A 16,817-nucleotide genomic window follows, 5' to 3' on the forward strand; every position below is an offset into this window, starting at 1 on the left:
AATAAAAATAAGTCCTAAAGACTTGCCATAATCACTGAAAAATGGAAGTCGAAAACGTGTACGACTTTTTCAATGGTATATATCCTCTGTATGTCATTTCATTTTATAATCAAGTTAGCAATATTACTCAATAGCCATAAGTTGTGCGTAACACGTTTGTAAATATTTAGTTCCTCTTATTAGATCATTTGTAAGGAGAAATTATCTCTCTAATAGATAATTTTTTTTATTTTTTATAATCAAGTTAGTAATATCATTGAATAAGCTAAATCAGTAGATGAAAAAGAAAAGACAGTTCACTAACTTGCATGTTGAGTTTATCAAGGATATCTTCTGGGCTTCAAGCCACATAGGAATTAGGATCATGGCTTTGGGATAGACTCATAGTATAGCAAGGTAACATGTACCACCTCCGAGTTGGCTTTGATAGATGATAATTAAAGAATTAGTCCACCCAACCATTTAAATTAAAAACGGTTGCCATATATAATATGTATATAATCATATATAATTAGTGTATAATTTATGTATATCGGTTAGAAAAGTAAATAGTGAATCCAACCAGCTATTTGTGTAAAAATCCCGATGATAATTGTGATGTTTAAACCAACTTGTTTCAGAGAAGACCTACTACTTCCTACCAACACAAGTATTAGACACTCTCCGTGCAGATGGAAGTAAATCACTTAGTATTTTTCTCTCTCTGCTAAAATTTGAACTTTGTTCTCTCATAATTTTGTATTGACACTTTCACCACTGCGCCACACTATTGAGTGCCATCTAGGATTTGACTTAATACAGGCCATAAAATATGCAACAAATGATAATGAGTTGTGCAGAATGAGCTAACTCTCGTAGAAAAGACCCCAGCAGGCACCGACCCAGCGCCATTCATTCTCCATTTAGCTCTGCCTAAAACAACCCAGGTCAAAATATGACACTTCTTGAACTTAAGAACATCCCATGCCAATGTTTTGCCCCAATCAGCACATCAATTTCATGTTGACTCTACTAAATAACACCAACAATGGATAAGTCAAAGCTTCCAATGAGATTGCCAGCCAAAACAAATGATACAATTTTGACATCAGAGATATACATCAGAAACTGAGAACTGAATAAGGTTTGGCTCATTTCTGTAGCTATACAAGGATGAGTAAGAGTACCTACTTTTTTAATCGACGGGACAATATCAAGAATTCCTCAGATATTATTCATCTGTTCAAAACTGGTGAAGATATGCAAAACTCAAAATGTAAGGCCGGTTAATGCTTGGGGATTTCAGATCTGTAACACTGGTTAATGCATACTGAAGAAAAACATGAAATTTTTAGAGAGCTTGAACAAATGAATCCTTAGTTGGCATCATCACCCCAAGCATCATTCCTCATATTTTGTCTTGAAACGATCCGGTTCTTCCTGGCTTCCTCCTGTCTCCTATATTCTCTGGATCCAAAGTCTGTAGAAGGCAACTTTATACCCATACTTTGAGCAATCAATCTCTGGGCAGTTCTAGCTGACGTCGGGGGTCTTCTACGAGGGGGCTCCAGATCTAAAAAATACATTTAGTGAGTACCATAAATGAACTAGAAAGCATCTTACAACAAAATTTTCCAGTAATAACTGGATAAGCAGGGATAGAAAAAGGCATAAGAAAACTTTGGCAGATGAGAACAAAGCATGTTCAGTCAACATTTATGTACTTTCCTTGAATCACCCACAAGGATTTCCATATAAATGTAGTAGTGAAAATAAAGTTAAATATATCTAAATAATAGTAATAATAATAATAATATAAAAAGTTCTCTATATTGTTACTGGCATGTAAATCAACGTACTAACAAGACTAAAACCTATTCCCAACTAATAGATATCACGTATAAGGATTTTTTCCATTGTGCCCTATCTCTCAAGTCAACTTCCTTCCATATTTTAGGCCTACCTTGTCCCCTTTTAACACCTTCCTCACCACAATTTCACACCTATGGACCTGGTTGACGCAGGACATTATCAAATCATCTCACGTTTTATCATCAATATTTGCTACTTGCACCTTCTAGTAAATGTTATCATTTTTAATCTTCTCTAATCTTATACGATCGCACATCCATCTTAGCATCCGCATCTCTACATCATTCATCTTGTGAATATTTTGATCTTTAGCGGCCCAAAATTCAATACCATATATGCCGGTCTTATAACTGTTCCATAGAACGTACGTTTCACTTTGGTAGGTAAATTCTATCACATAACTCACTGGTAGTGCTTCTCCATCTGATAGTACAAGCATATCACACCTAAATACAAGGTCAGGTTTCTGCTCCCTAATGGACTAAAAAGAATTGCATAATGATGTAGTGAGATTTCTGGTGCTACAATTTCACCCTTTTTGGTCCTCCTCAATACATCAAAGATGTTATTCTATATATACGGTCACACACAAACACGTACCCATATGTAGTGAGAGGTGTCAAAATATAAATAATTAGATACATCGAAAAGTCAAGAGGAGTATAGTAAATGTACATAAAATAAATAAAAATTATCTAGCAAAATAGTATAATTTTCCAGCAAAGGGGTGTCGCTTGACACCCCTTGCTTCAATGTGGCTCCGCCACTGCCCATATGTAGTATATGTTAGATACAAGCATATGACACATAAATATGAGATTTTATAAACATTCAATCACCATGATACTTGTATTCATTTTTCCCAGTGTCTTATAAATTTCATGAAAGAAGACTGAAATCTGCAATAAAAAATTTCAAATTGCATCTCACTCTGTTGCCACAATTTCACCTACTTTCTGCCTGCTAAGGATTTTATTTTTCTCTTCCACTTTCAAACTTCCACGACAATTTCAATTAACAAAAATAAATCCTCCTTTATCCTATTGTCAAGCCAAATATTCAAACTGTTTATATTGAAAAGTATTGGGAAAGGAGATTTTTTTTTAGATCATTGATCTGAATTGGTGCTGAAGCAAATTGGAGGAGAGGAGGCAAGGTTACCTCTTGGCGGAATTGAGCTCAAAAGTTCATCCTCCTCACACAGTACTCTCACTGTAAATGGACATTGTATCGAGTTGCTGGCCTGTAATGCTGCATCACAAAATAAGAGTAGCTGAAACATGGTTACAAGCATTAAATATGACCATGATAAATAATATTGTTCTCTAAGCAGGAACATTTATGTGAAATTTTGTGTCCACATGTTAAATATTTTTCCACCTCCTTGTTTAACTTGGATTTTCGGTAGATTCTTCTAAGTATCTCTAACGAGTACCATCAACTTGTACATCTCAGTCGATTACTGTAAGGCCCCGTGAATTTCCTACTCAGAACCCCGAATCCCGTGGTGCCAAGTTTGGAGCATGTGTTAGGATTCATGTTCGGACCCCTTTGGATTGAACAGTGCATTAAAAAGTCAACAAATAATGTTTTCCAGAGAAGTGCGATTTTGCGGTCGAGAATGCGGTTGCATATCAGGTATGCGGACCGCATAGGGGGCATAGTCACCGCAAAGTGAGTCAGTGTGTTAGTCAAATTTGAGGTTAAATATGCGGTCCATTATGCGATCGCATAACCGATATGCGGACCGCATAGTCGTCGCATAATTTCCTTGGGATTTTGTAAGGAGCAGTTCTGCGGTACATTATGCGACAGCAGAACGGGTATGCGGACCGCATTTCTGCCGCATACCCAGACAGAATGTTCAGATTTTGGGAGCACTTTTGCGGTCCATTCTGCGGGCCGCATTTCCACTTTGCGATCGCAGACCTGACTCGGGGCTCTAATTTTCTAAATTTTAAACCCGACCCCTTATCGATATATTCGGTGTTATAGCTCATTTTGAGCATATTTCCTGATGCTTTTAGAGAGAGAGAGGGTCTTAGAGAGGGAAGTGCTTCCCATCAAATTACTCCATGAAACCTTGCCAAATCTTTGAAGATAATCAAGTGAGAGCACCTAAATCTTCATCCCAAGAGGTAAGACTTCATTACCTCAGCTCTTATTCCTATGCTTAGCAATAAGGGATCACTAGTGAAGTAATTCATGGTATAAGAATGAATTTCTTGCATGCATATCACACCATAGAATATTGGGAGGTAGTGAACTAAAAAGAAAGCAATTGGGGTATAAAATGATAGAAATTTCTCTCAAAAGGGCCTAAGATCACAATGCACCTTTAGTGTTTGATAGTATGCTCAAAACAAGCTAGAATCTCAATCTCGTCTCTAATTCTCGGTTTAATTTGTAATTCTTACACAATAGATCGAAGTGCTAAAAGTTCCGGAATTTTGTAAGGAATAAGGAAAGCTTTATTGAGGTATGTATGGCTAAAACCCCGTCTTTTAGAAATTGAGCTTCATCGTTGGTTGTGTGAGTACGGTAAGATTAAATTGAATTATTGTATTGATTGCTATTTCACTTGACTTGGTGTTGCAACCTTATATGCGTGGAAACTGTGTCTCAAATTGATCAACGTGCTATTCTTGATAATTTGAAAAGGTGCAAGGACTATGAATCATGTATCGAAATGCTTAGACCTTAGATTGAAATTGAAGTGCGTTGTTGTGCCATTTACATGAAGTCTCATCTACGCCTACAACCTTATTTGCTCTTGTGTGTCATACTCTCTTGAATTATAAACCTAATGTTGAAAATGGGAACAATGTAAAACGTGAGTTGTGGAATGTGAAAATTGTGGCCCCAAGTGCCGGTAAACTAATACATGTGTAACCAAAGATTGGAGTGAGATGAGTAAGGGAAAATGGTAACGCCTCGGTAAGGCGGCCTAGCCGATCGGGCCGTGATCGGACGCCATGACATATACACATGGCGGTTATGCATTGATGATTGAAACTGGAAAGTGTGAATAGAATATTGGTAACGTCTCCGGGAGACGGCCTAGCCGATCGGGTCGAGATCAGACTCCGCTCAAGATAGCGGTGGTAATGTGAACGATGTGGAACAGTATGAAATGCTCAACTAAAGGCTATGGAAACATGATGTGAAGGTTGTGTAATTCTTTCATGTTGATAATGTTGTGATCGTTTAAAGCTTTGGAGTGATACCTGTGATTTCCTTATTTGTGTATGAAAGTTCTTTCTAATTTGATGGTGTTTAGTTATACATACTAGTACTATTTCATGGTACTAACGTCCCTTTTGCCAGGGGCGCTACATTTTTTTAAATGAATGTAGGTGGCTCCATAACGGATAGTGTCGGTCGTGTGTAGCGAAGCATCCCTCTTCTCAAGATCGTGGTGAGCCCCTTTCTCCTTCAAGGGGCTATATTGTATATCTTTGTATTGTGGACTTTCACTTTTGAGGTATAGCTGGGGCCTTGTTGCCGGCGTTGTCAAACTCATCTTTTGTATCCTAGAGGCTCTGTAGACATATGTGAGGGTTATGTATGGGGGTTGGATGGGTCTACGAACCATGTTGTAATTCTAAACTTATGTTGCCTATAAATTGTAACTCTATGGGGATCTTGGAAACTAACTTATCTACGGTTTAATGTGGTGTTTAAAATGAACTATCAATGTAGAATGTGTTGTCTTTCCCCGTCTAAATGGATAAACAAAAGTATGGTCTCTTTATTCATATCGAGGTGGGTAGGAAGTGTATGGTAAGGCTTGCCCAGTTGGGTTCACTCGATTGAGCACCGGTCGCGCCTCCCGAGGTTGGGGCGTGACAATTACCCTCGAACTACCAAATTAAGTTTGCATTGTACCCATGATTCAATGGAAATTTATCTTTCTCCTTTTTAATTATTCTTAGTAACTATACTTCTCAAATCCAATATTTCCCTGCTGCGAAGAAATTCTTAAGGAAATGGAAAATAGAACTCTGCAATATAAGTGCTCATTTAATGCTTGTTTTTATATTTTAAATAGATGGGGTACGTGGGGTCATTTGGAACATTTTCTCTAGAGAGATCTCCCTGGAGCCTGTAAGCACAATCTCTTCTCGCCTTATCAGAACTGTATGGCCTTATCAGAGCTGTATGAGACAAACTTAAATGAACTTAATATACAATGTTCAGCAAACTTCGTCATAACTGTGTATTTACAGTAGATTGTACACAGGCTTGGGAACTAAAAAGAAAATCCAATCCTAGGAGAACACAAATGCTTCTATCAACTTATATTTCCAATAAAATAAGAAAAGCATCAAAGCCACAGCGCTTAATGTGATGTCACGTGCATTATAGTAGACCACAAAACCACCAAAACCTTGGCTATCCAAGCATCAAGAAGTTTGGGAAAATGAAGTGCCAAGTATGTTTGATGTGGGGATCAAGTTTAAGAAGGAAAATAGTTCTTTTGATTTGGGCAGAGATTTTAAACATGTATTTAATGGATGCAGGGGTTCAAACCATACCTAAAAGCCGCTGGACAGATTTGTGTTATTGCATTAATTTTATACCAAATAAAAAAAAAACAAGCCAATGTGTGGTGTAAGGTTTTTAATGTTAGCTATTTTACTTTTTCCTTGAAGAAAAAGGTCCACGCTGTCGTAGAAGTAAAATAATAAGTAGTTTCCTTCGTGTTTGAAGGTAATCTTAGTAGGAAATGTGTCACAACAATGACAGAGCTTCCTTTTTGTATTGTCTCCCGTCAGCTATAAACTAAGTCAACATACCTAAAACAGGAAAAACTCTAGGTAGGGAATTTCTTTGATAAATCGACAAAAAAAAAATCTTTTTAGGTTACAAAACATTGAAGAACATATCAATCTATTCAAAGCATATCCATTCGAAGTATTTTAGAACAGGAAGTAATTACTCCTTTCCCCGTTCACACTTCTCCTTTAAAGAGTTTTACCTTTAAAGAAGGGACAGGAAGGAGGGTCCATAATCTGGGTTTCATTTCAAAAACATTTTTCAGGAAAGAAGATAAAGAAACAAAACATACCATTTTTACTGCTTCTTTTAAGATTTTGAAATGAAATGGTGTTTCATTTACTAGATAAGCCTCAAAGTTTATAAAGGACTTTGTGCTCATCTCCTATTTCAAAAGAGGTAGACAGAAACATTTGATTAGCTGGAAAACCTTTCCTTTAATTTTCTTATCTAAAAATCTAAATATTAGCTTCTCTTTTTCCATTAGTGACATTTATGTTCAATCAAATTTTGACTAACCATAAATTTTTGCTTCTTTTGAAATTTATTTGCTCCGTATTTAAGTTAACCCCTTCTTTTTATAATCATTACAAGAACGAAACTCCGTCTGTACTATAGACTATAAGATTTTTATTGACAGTGATGTCCATCCCCTTTGGCCCTTCCCATTTTCAGCCTAGACCAAAGGGCTCTCATATACCATACTTTAGAAATATAAAATCTGACCTCCAATTTCATCTGATACATTTTTCTATGAGAAAAGCAAAATAATTTCCTAGTCATTGATAGTGTAAAGGACTGATGACTTAGTTGAATTCATTTGGAAGAGAAACTCAGACATATTAACTCTCAACTTTGCAGTTAACAATCAAATAAACTAGGATAAGAGTTCCCTTTGTAATAGAACCAAGACACCAATACACAAATTAAACATCAAGAAAGCACAGAGAGTCATTAAAAGCTATGCCTTTGGCGGGAAGCAATTTTAATTTCAAATACAGACAAAAAGAATGAACAAAATTACCAAGGGATGGTGTTCTGAAAACTGCAAGTGCAACTGTATCGTTGACCCAGCGAATTGCAACATCGTCTTTAAATTTCTCCAACAGTTTCTCGAGGTCATTTGTTTTAGTACTTGGTGAAAAATCAGCCAGAACCAAGACGTGGCGTGTTCCATAGTCTACTGAAATTTACAAAAGCAAAAATACATAAAAGAAGCGAGAGAGGAAAAGTCAGTCACAGAGGGGAAGAGGAGTAACTCAAAATGAGAATGTTCTCATGCACAAGATGGAGATTATTTCAGCAGAAACAGTGAGCATAATTCTAGAGAAATATATCTGACTTCACGTGGACTCATTCCACTACTATTATTTTATTTTCACATGATGATGATATGAGTTGAGCTGAAGAAAGAAGTGAGGATTCATATTGCCGACCCCAACTTTGTTTGGGCCTGAGGCGTAGTAGTTGTTGTTGTCATGTGCTCTCATCCTATCATTATAAGTTGGGAACAGTTCTAATATTAAGTGGAAAACTACTAAGAATTTAAGACCTAACGAAGATTCTTAATTTCCACCAAGGTCTATCATTCACATGAGACATAATAAACAAATTTTATTCGCATCACTGTATTTTTGCACATGCTTTATCAGAAATAGTAGGCAAGAAAGGCCAATTCAAGTCGTTACATCACCATATGTCAAAACAAACAAACTCGCCCTTACAAAATTTGAAGTACTTGGTTGGGAACAGGAGAATCAAGTTGCCACCACAAGTTAACATAAAGCTCATCACTACTTCAGTACCAAATGGCAAGTAGCTACACGCCGCAGAAATTAGAAAAGAAAGCAATAAAGTATATTCAGTCAAACAGAGCTGGTTTCCTAATATGCATAATACAAGTCAACGCACAAAAGTATAAACAGGATTCGCCTAATAGATTTTGCAGTAACTTAAGGCGTCTTTAAGCAATCTAGTGAATGTGACTTATGTGCCAAAATCTCCTGAAGTGTCATTTGGTAGAATCCAAGCAAGTCTATTCTGGAAAATCGGTAGGAGTAAACTCAATGCATTTGCCTCTGTTTTCTGATAAAATATTTAGTCTTACGTCAATATTGAATGATACTCTAGCCCTTTAAGAAACAATATCTCCATGTCACCATTAACAAAAGTTACAAGACAGATAGGCGACTGTGCACATTTAAACCTATGACACAGCAATAATTCATATGTTCCACTGTTGTGTAACGCCACTGACTATATTCAGAAGTTTAGGCTTGCTCCATTTATTTTCCTACTATTAGGAATTACTGCATTCAGAAAAATAAAAATAGAGTAAAATTCTCACGAAAGCCCTTTTCCTCTTTCCTGTTAAGGAAAATATCAAACAATAATGAGAAAATGTTTTTACATCTTTAATACTTACTGTGACGGAGAATAGTAACACATTGGATAGCTTAACGTGACATTTTGAAACACAAACAAATATAGCATATGGTGTAACCAGAAAAACTGAGTTGACTAGGCATACGCTGATAGCCAAATCTTTTCTCAAATGAAAAAGCAATGCATTGATAACCAAAACAATGACACGAATAACAGCTGATGTCCAAATGATGCCTTGCTTAAAAAGAACGCAGCCATACATTTTTTTGCATCAGAGCTCCCTTCTGAAGCATGGGAAACAGTTTCATCTTCAAAGTCATCAACAGCAGGCCCATCAGACTGCTGATCACTATAGAGACTTTGTTTCTGATAGGCAAATGTACCCCTTCCACGTCGCTTGGGGCCCTGAGAGGTGACGCCCTGAACTTTTGAATCTTGCAAAGAAATCTTTGAGACTTCTGGCAAGTACTGTGGGAAAAGCAATTCATCTGGAGCACGATCAGCAATAGCTTCCCAATCTGTATTCACCAGAAGATTATTTCTTCAAAATTCAATATACACTAGCTAGGAGCCAGTAATGGGCAATACGGAAGGGCAAAAAGGCAACTTCCTATACCAATTGACACTGAACCCATTTTGTAGTATTAACTGGTGGCTCGCAAAGTTCACAAGCGAAACGAACATTTCAAATGTATGCAAAGCTTAATGTGACACGTTCTTCATATTAACATGGAGGAAAAGAACAATATAGGAAATCCACATTGTTCTCTAGTCAACAAACAATATATTGTTTTTGATAGGTATCATATCCATATCTGAGCACTTAACTGAGAATCTCTACTGTCTTAGAAATTGTATCCTTTTGGTGGGTAAGCGGAAATCAAAATACTAAAATGCAACACCATGAGAGATATTCATACAACCAATTCTTTTCTTTCTTTTTTTAATAAGATATTCATATATCCAGGGTTATTAAAAGCGCTCGCTTCTCGCTTTAAGCGACGAAGCGAGGCGAGGCGAGGCGAGGCGCAGGGGTTACGCTTTTCTGGAAAAAAGCGACTCACACTAGAAAAGCGTTTCTCGCTTAAGCGAGAAGCGACGCATTAAGAAAAGCGATAAAAAGCTCGCTTAAGCGAGCAGAAGGCTGAAGCTAGGGCTTTTTAAAATTTTTGGGCAAATAAACATACGCTCTAAAGGCATCTGTTACCAAAACATACGCTGGTCTTCTTCTCCAGCCAGCGAACTCCAGCGACACTGCGACAGACCACTGCTGCTCCAAAACAGGTAAGTTTCTTCTTCTTCTTCTGTTCTTCTTCTTCTTCTAGTCTTCTTCTTCTGTTCTTCTTCTAGTCTTCTTCTAGTCTGCGACAGACCACTGCTGCTCCAAAACAGGTAAGTTTCTTCTTCTTCTTCTTCTTCTTTTTCTTCTAGTCTGCGACAGTTCTTCTTCTAGTCTTCTTCTACTTCTAGTATTTCTTCAGTTCTCCTGTTCTTCTTCTTCATGCTCTATTTTCTGTCTTCTTCTGTTATTCTTCTTCTCTTCTGTTTTTCTTTCAATTTTTTTCTCCAGATTAAGCGCTCATATGTTGCCCTAAATGGCTTCTTTTTGTTTTGTTATTAAAAGTGTTCTTTATGCTCTGTTTTCTTCTGTTATGCTGCTCTGTTTCTGTTATTAAAAGTGCCCTTTATGCTTTGTTTTCTATTTTGTTCTGTGAATTAATTGTAATTTTTTTGGTTGTTGATTGTAGTAAATTTAATTTGATTATTCAATGGCATCAAGCCAAAAAAGAGATCCAGCTTGGGCGTATGGAGTTGCAGTTGGCAATAATAACTCAAGAGTGCAATGTATCTTTTGTCAAAAAATTTATAACGGTGGAATACATCGTCACAAGAGACATCTAATCGGTGGTTTTAGAGATGTCAAAGTGTTCCGGTTACTGTTAAGAAAGAAATGAGAGATTATGTTGAGAAAAAAAATGAGTTAAAAAATCCAATGAGCCGTGGAGCATCTATGATTAATCTTCTTGATGAAGATAGTCAAATGGATGAGGATGACGATGAAGTCAATGATATAATGAGGCCACCTCCCTCTAAATCTCAAAGAAAGAATTCAACAAGTGGAAGTGGATCATCCACCGCCGGTAGCAATGTGAAAGGTCCTCTTAATCTTTTTTTCTCACAAAAACCAAATGAAAAGAGAAAGGGTGAAGATGTTGAGTTAGAATCTTGTAGGAAGAGTTTGAGGGAGCGTGCTGTAGACGCTTTTGCAAGGTGGATGTATGATGCGGGGCTCCCTTTTAATTGTGTGAATTACACCGATAGTTTTGGTGAATTCATTGAGGCCGTTGGCCAATATGGCCCGGGAATGAAGCCCCCTACATATCACGAAGTAAGAGTTCCTTGTCTAAAAAAGGAGGTGGAGAAGACAGACAAGATTGTCGAGGAGCATAAGGCGCAATGAAAAGTTTATGGTTGTTCCATTATGATGGACAAATGGACTGCAAAAAATGGAAAAATGGTCATTAATGTTTCGGTGAATTCTCCGACAGGTAGTGTGTTTCTTGAATCTTATGATGCTAGTGACTCCTCAACCAATTCCAATAAAATGTTCAACTTGTGTGAGAAGACAATATTGAATGTTGGACCGGAAAATGTGGTTCAAGTTGTCACTGATAATGCAAGTGAGAATAAAAAAGCGGGTGACATGTTGAAAGGAGTTTTTCCAAATATTTATTGGACTCCTTGTGCTGCACATTGTATCAACTTGATGTTTGGTGACATTTTCAAGTTAGCCCCATATTCTACAGGTGAACAAGCGGTTCTTATTTTCTATTTTAAGTTTTTAACCTTAATGTTAATAGCTTATACTTATTAACTATGAAATTTGACTTCGTACAGTTTTTGCTAAGGCGATCAAGATACATTCTTACATTAGTCAAAGGTCGTTGTTGTTAAACATGATGAAGAGATACACAAAACAAAGAAATTTGGTGAAACCGGCTAAGACAAGATTCGCAACATCTATCTTGACCTTGCATAGCTTTTACCTGCAAAAGCAAAATTTGCGAACGTTGGTCTTGTCAACCGAATGGAGTGAGTATCTATGCAAAGGAAGCTCTTGGGAAAGAAGTTGCGAGATTTATTATTGGTCCATATTTTTGGAATGACACTGTTCAAGCACTTAAAGTTGGTAATCCTTTGGTTAGTGTACTTCGTTTGGTGGATGGGGAGAAAAAACCACCAATGGGATACATTTATGAAGCCATGGATAGGGCTAAAGAAGCTATTGAGAAGACATTTGATCATGATAGGAGGAAATATGAGAGAGTGTTTGAAATCATTGATAAAAGGTGGGATGATCAGCTTCATCAACCTTTACATGCAGCAGGGCATATTTTGAACCCCGGATTGTTTTACACAAACAATGAGAACAAGACTTTAGATTTAAACGTTTGGAAGGGGTATCATGCATGTGTTGCGAAGTTGGTGCCAGATGAAGCGATGCAAGACAAAATAGGGCAAGAGCTTGGTGTGTATATGCAAGCCGATGGAATTCTTGGATTAGCTTCGGCCATTAGAGGCAGAACCAAATTGGCACCAGGTGAGCAATTTTTTTCAATTGTTTTACTCTTTAGAGCTTTAACTTTCAAGTTATTAACTTTTAAAATAATACTTCTACAGTTGAATGGTGAATGCAATTTGGTTATGAAGTTCCTAACTTGCAACAATTTGCTATTAGAGTTCAAAGCTTAACTTGTAGCTCATCCGGATGCGAGAGAAATTGGAGTGTTTATGAACATGTGAGAAGCTATATTACATTATTACTAAATTAAAGTTTATCTCGATTGTCCTAAGTACTCCTCTTAGTTACTTTCTACATCTTATTATGCAGATTCATACTAAGAAGAGGAACAGACTTGAGCTAAAGAAACTCAATGATCTCGTGTTCGTAAAATATAATAGAACATTGGCTCGTCGTTACAAAGCTCGCAATATCATTGATCCAATTTTATTGGATAACATTGATGAAGCAAATGAATGATTAACTGGAGTCCCCGAAAATCATGAAGAAGAAGTGTTTGAAGGAGAAGTCTCACTTTTGGTCATGTTGCTATGGCAAGTGGAGTTGAAGAGAATGTTTATGGTTTTAGAGGAAGTACTTTAAGGAGCAAAGAAAGAGTATCTACAAGTAAAAGTACATGTACAAGTAGAACCCTAATTAATGAAGCCTCCGATGAAGAAGAAGATGATGACCAATATAATAATCGAACATGATAACACTTCAAGAGTTTGGAGATCTTGTTGAAGAATAGGATGTTGCTCCTTTTGTGATTTTGTTTTGCACTTGCTTAATATGTTATGACTTTTGAGGATTATTCACTATCTAGTTTTAGTATCTATTATTTGCTTCTTGATTCAAGAATTGAAACATTTGCTTAATATGTTATTTTTAATGAGTTCTTAGCCATTTATCTATGCCTATTTTATTTTTTTCATCTATGTGTTAAATTGCGCTTCAAAGCAAAAAAAAGCGCGCTTCGCTTCTTGCTTCTGTGAAGCGAGGCACGTCGCTTTTTTGCGCTTAACGCTTTCCAAAACACTGCATATATCCAATTCCAAATGGTCTCATTTCAAATATAATAGCCTAAGTTCAATGAAGACATTTAAGAGTATCTAATTTAGAGGGTAGGGTATGTACCATCATCAGGCGCATCATCATTCTGTAAGGTATCAATTTGCAAGCTGAGGTGATCCTCTTTACCACCTGAAAATGAGGCAATGCTTATAAGTCGGAGAACAACAAATGCAGAAAGAAGGAAATAAATTCGAAAATATTTTTTCGTGGAAAATGTTTTACTTGGAAAAATTTGGGATAATTAGAAGTTGACCATTGTAACTGATATGAATAGCAGTTTGGATATTTGTTAAGAAAGCAATCACTATTCCCCTTTTAGCACATTTGAAGTTAATCGAACACTTAAAGTTTAGCAAATAACAAATCAAGAATCTAGACAAAGACCAAATAAAGAGGACCACTAATCAAATGCAAAAGCCTCGTTTTGTGAAAGCCCACCTTCCGAAGTTCCATCACCAGTTGACTCGTTGTTTGCATTTACATCCCTGGAAAACCAAAACCCGAATAAGAAGCTCAAGAATAATCGATACCTATGTCATTTAAACTCAAGAAATGCAAAGTTTCCCCTTTCTTTCGCAACAAACGAAAGAAAAGGACAAGAAAATCTTTGGGATTCTGACCTATTTTCTTTAATAGAATCTTGCTGCTGTTTAATGACAAATGCCCTTGAGCGCGTCTGGTCAGCTTGTAAAGATAAGCCTTTAGTAGAATAGAGTTTGGACAAATCCAGTAGAGCAGTAGATAACTGTTTAACAATTTGAGAATCTGATGGAGAAGTTTGGGACTCCATTTCTAGCTTTGAAACCATTTTTTCTAGCAAAGAAATGGCTTCATTGATTTCTCCGCCATTGACGAGATCCTCCACCTTCTCCGACCAGTTTGCCGCGCTGTCCATTCCCAAAATCCGGAATGCTGAATTGGGTTTTTACAGTAGGATTTCAGAGAATGGAGCACTGAGAAATTGCATAGGGGAGAATTTGTACCTTTACCCTTTATATATGCTCTTTCTAATTCATGTACCTAATTGAAAATAACTTTTTCTTTAGGGGAGAATTTGTAAACAATTAGTAACATTAAAACGGGCCGGACCCAGCCCATATTAAACTCCTTCCACTACTGGAAAAAAATAGAAAATCGACCTAAATAGCTGCTTACACAATTAGTTAAATTAAAATAGTTGATAAATATAAAATATATGTATAATTCATGAATAATATGTATATAATCATATATAATGAGTGTATTTTTTAGGAAATCTTACAGAAATGTCCCAAATAAATCCTAACTTACCAACTTCTAGGCATTAATCATAGACTTGTCAAAACTAACCAAACATATATAAAAATTGAAAACCTAAATAAATAAGATTCTTTCTCTCCGAGAATCACACGCAGTGTGATATATATATTTTTTCTTTCATGTTCATCTTTTACTTTGAATTTTTAATTCAAACCACCTCAAAACTCCACCAAATCATCCCAGAACTTAGATTCAAGCTCCTTAAGATGTACTCAATCTATTCTAATAACACTCACTCAAAAGAAAGCAAAAATTTAACCTTTTTTGTCTATAAAGAACTATTGACTAATATTGGTAATATTTGGCTAATATTAATAATACTAGTATTACGACCCGCGCGCGATGCACGGACATTACTAAAGAATATTAATCTTATCAAAGTATAATCTAATTTATTTGAGCATGTTAGATTATGGTTTCAACTAAATCATAATTATCGTCTTACCTATCCAATAATAAAAAATCACTGGAACTAAATTAAATGAATCATATAATTATCGAATAACTTTTGAATAATACTCAAATATCGTAATTATATAGGTTGTGCTATAAATAATATGAAAATTAACATGATCCAAAACGAATAAGCTAATAGATATTGTCTTAAAATTCCTCAGTAGCTTTCTCGATCTTCAAAATTAAAAATTAAATTTTCTCTCTATATTATTTTTAACATAATATTTAATAATAATTTCAATCGTTATTAAAATTACCTATATTATAAATTTGTTATATTTCTAAAATTTTAATGTGTTGCTTGAAATTTCTTAATTTAAACTTTTGTCATCCTAATATAAAAAGATTTCTCATCCCAAATTCAAAGTATTCCAACACTTTATTTTAAGTTGATTTTTAATATGTGATTTAGTTTATTTGAGCAAATTAAATCATATTGGTTTTGTCAAATTCTAACTATCAGCTTATTTGCTAATTCAACCTATGAGACTCTTTCATAACTACTTAATATATAGGGTTAAATTATTTTGATTGATTACCACAATTATTTAAGTAAATATGGTCTCTTAAATTACATAAATATACCAGTATTATATTGTTTATATATATATATATATATATATATATATATATATATATATATATATATATATATATATATATATATATATATATATATATATATGATAAATTACATTCAATATTTCATTTTTATTTTGTATTTGTAATGCTTTAGCAACTCTTTTAGGAGATATAGTTGAATGTAATCTTCTTCTTAGAAGTGAGAGATCCAGACATTCGGTACCTTAATTGTTGGCTCTTTAAATTTTTTAAAATAGGGCCATTCAACATATTGGACTATTACTACTTCTATCAACATGGGCAAAAAAATTAAATAACAATACATTCTAAAAAAACTAAAGAACTATAAACACATATAGAACTATATCTAATTAATAATACATTTTCACCCTTCTTGTATGCATTCCCGATTTTTAGTATACAGAGATTTCAATTTCAACAATGATTAAATCCACGTCTTGTGGTTTTCTTTAGGGAATATTCAGGACGATTTCATTATGGATGAAACTATTTCATCTTGCAACATAACCAATATTTGAATTTTTCTACTACTATTTTCAAGTTAGACCGTATAAAAATTGGACAAACTACATAGGAGACCAACTGTATATAGGATTTTTATTTTAGATTCAAAATATTAGCCACGCATTTAAAAATTGGGAGTTATCTAGAGCTTGGATAAGACTTTGATCTTTTTTCTTTTTCAAAAGGTATAACCATACAGTTAAAGTTTATTTTTTTTTTCAATCCCCAAACTTAGAAGTCACGTAACTGTTCGCTCCTTTGAAATATGTACTAATTTGTTTTCAAAGCATACAGGGAAAGCAGT

General features: G+C 35.3%; 1 protein-coding gene across 2 annotated transcripts; it reads right to left on the reverse strand.

Moving 5' to 3' along the window:
- Positions 1–1,030: 1,030 nt before the first annotated feature.
- Positions 1,031–14,631, reverse strand: LOC107822548 (uncharacterized). Of its 2 annotated transcripts, none has more exons than XM_075219446.1 (7): positions 14,272–14,631; positions 14,090–14,136; positions 13,715–13,780; positions 9,276–9,533; positions 7,655–7,810; positions 3,013–3,102; positions 1,031–1,552 (listed from the first exon to the last, which is right to left on the reverse strand). In XM_075219446.1, exons 1-7 carry the CDS (start codon positions 14,544–14,546, stop codon positions 1,356–1,358), a joined length of 1,089 nt encoding a protein of 362 aa, XP_075075547.1. In that variant the 5' UTR covers positions 14,547–14,631; the 3' UTR covers positions 1,031–1,355. The 2 variants fall into 2 exon arrangements, with proteins under 2 accessions (XP_075075547.1, XP_075075546.1); XM_075219445.1 differs by having other exon boundaries at positions 7,655–7,813.
- Between the last annotated feature and the right edge of the window lie 2,186 nt (positions 14,632–16,817).

Source organism: Nicotiana tabacum, chromosome 8 (assembly GCF_000715075.1).
Source record: "Nicotiana tabacum cultivar K326 chromosome 8, ASM71507v2, whole genome shotgun sequence".
Classification (NCBI taxonomy): Eukaryota; Viridiplantae; Streptophyta; class Magnoliopsida; order Solanales; family Solanaceae; genus Nicotiana; species Nicotiana tabacum.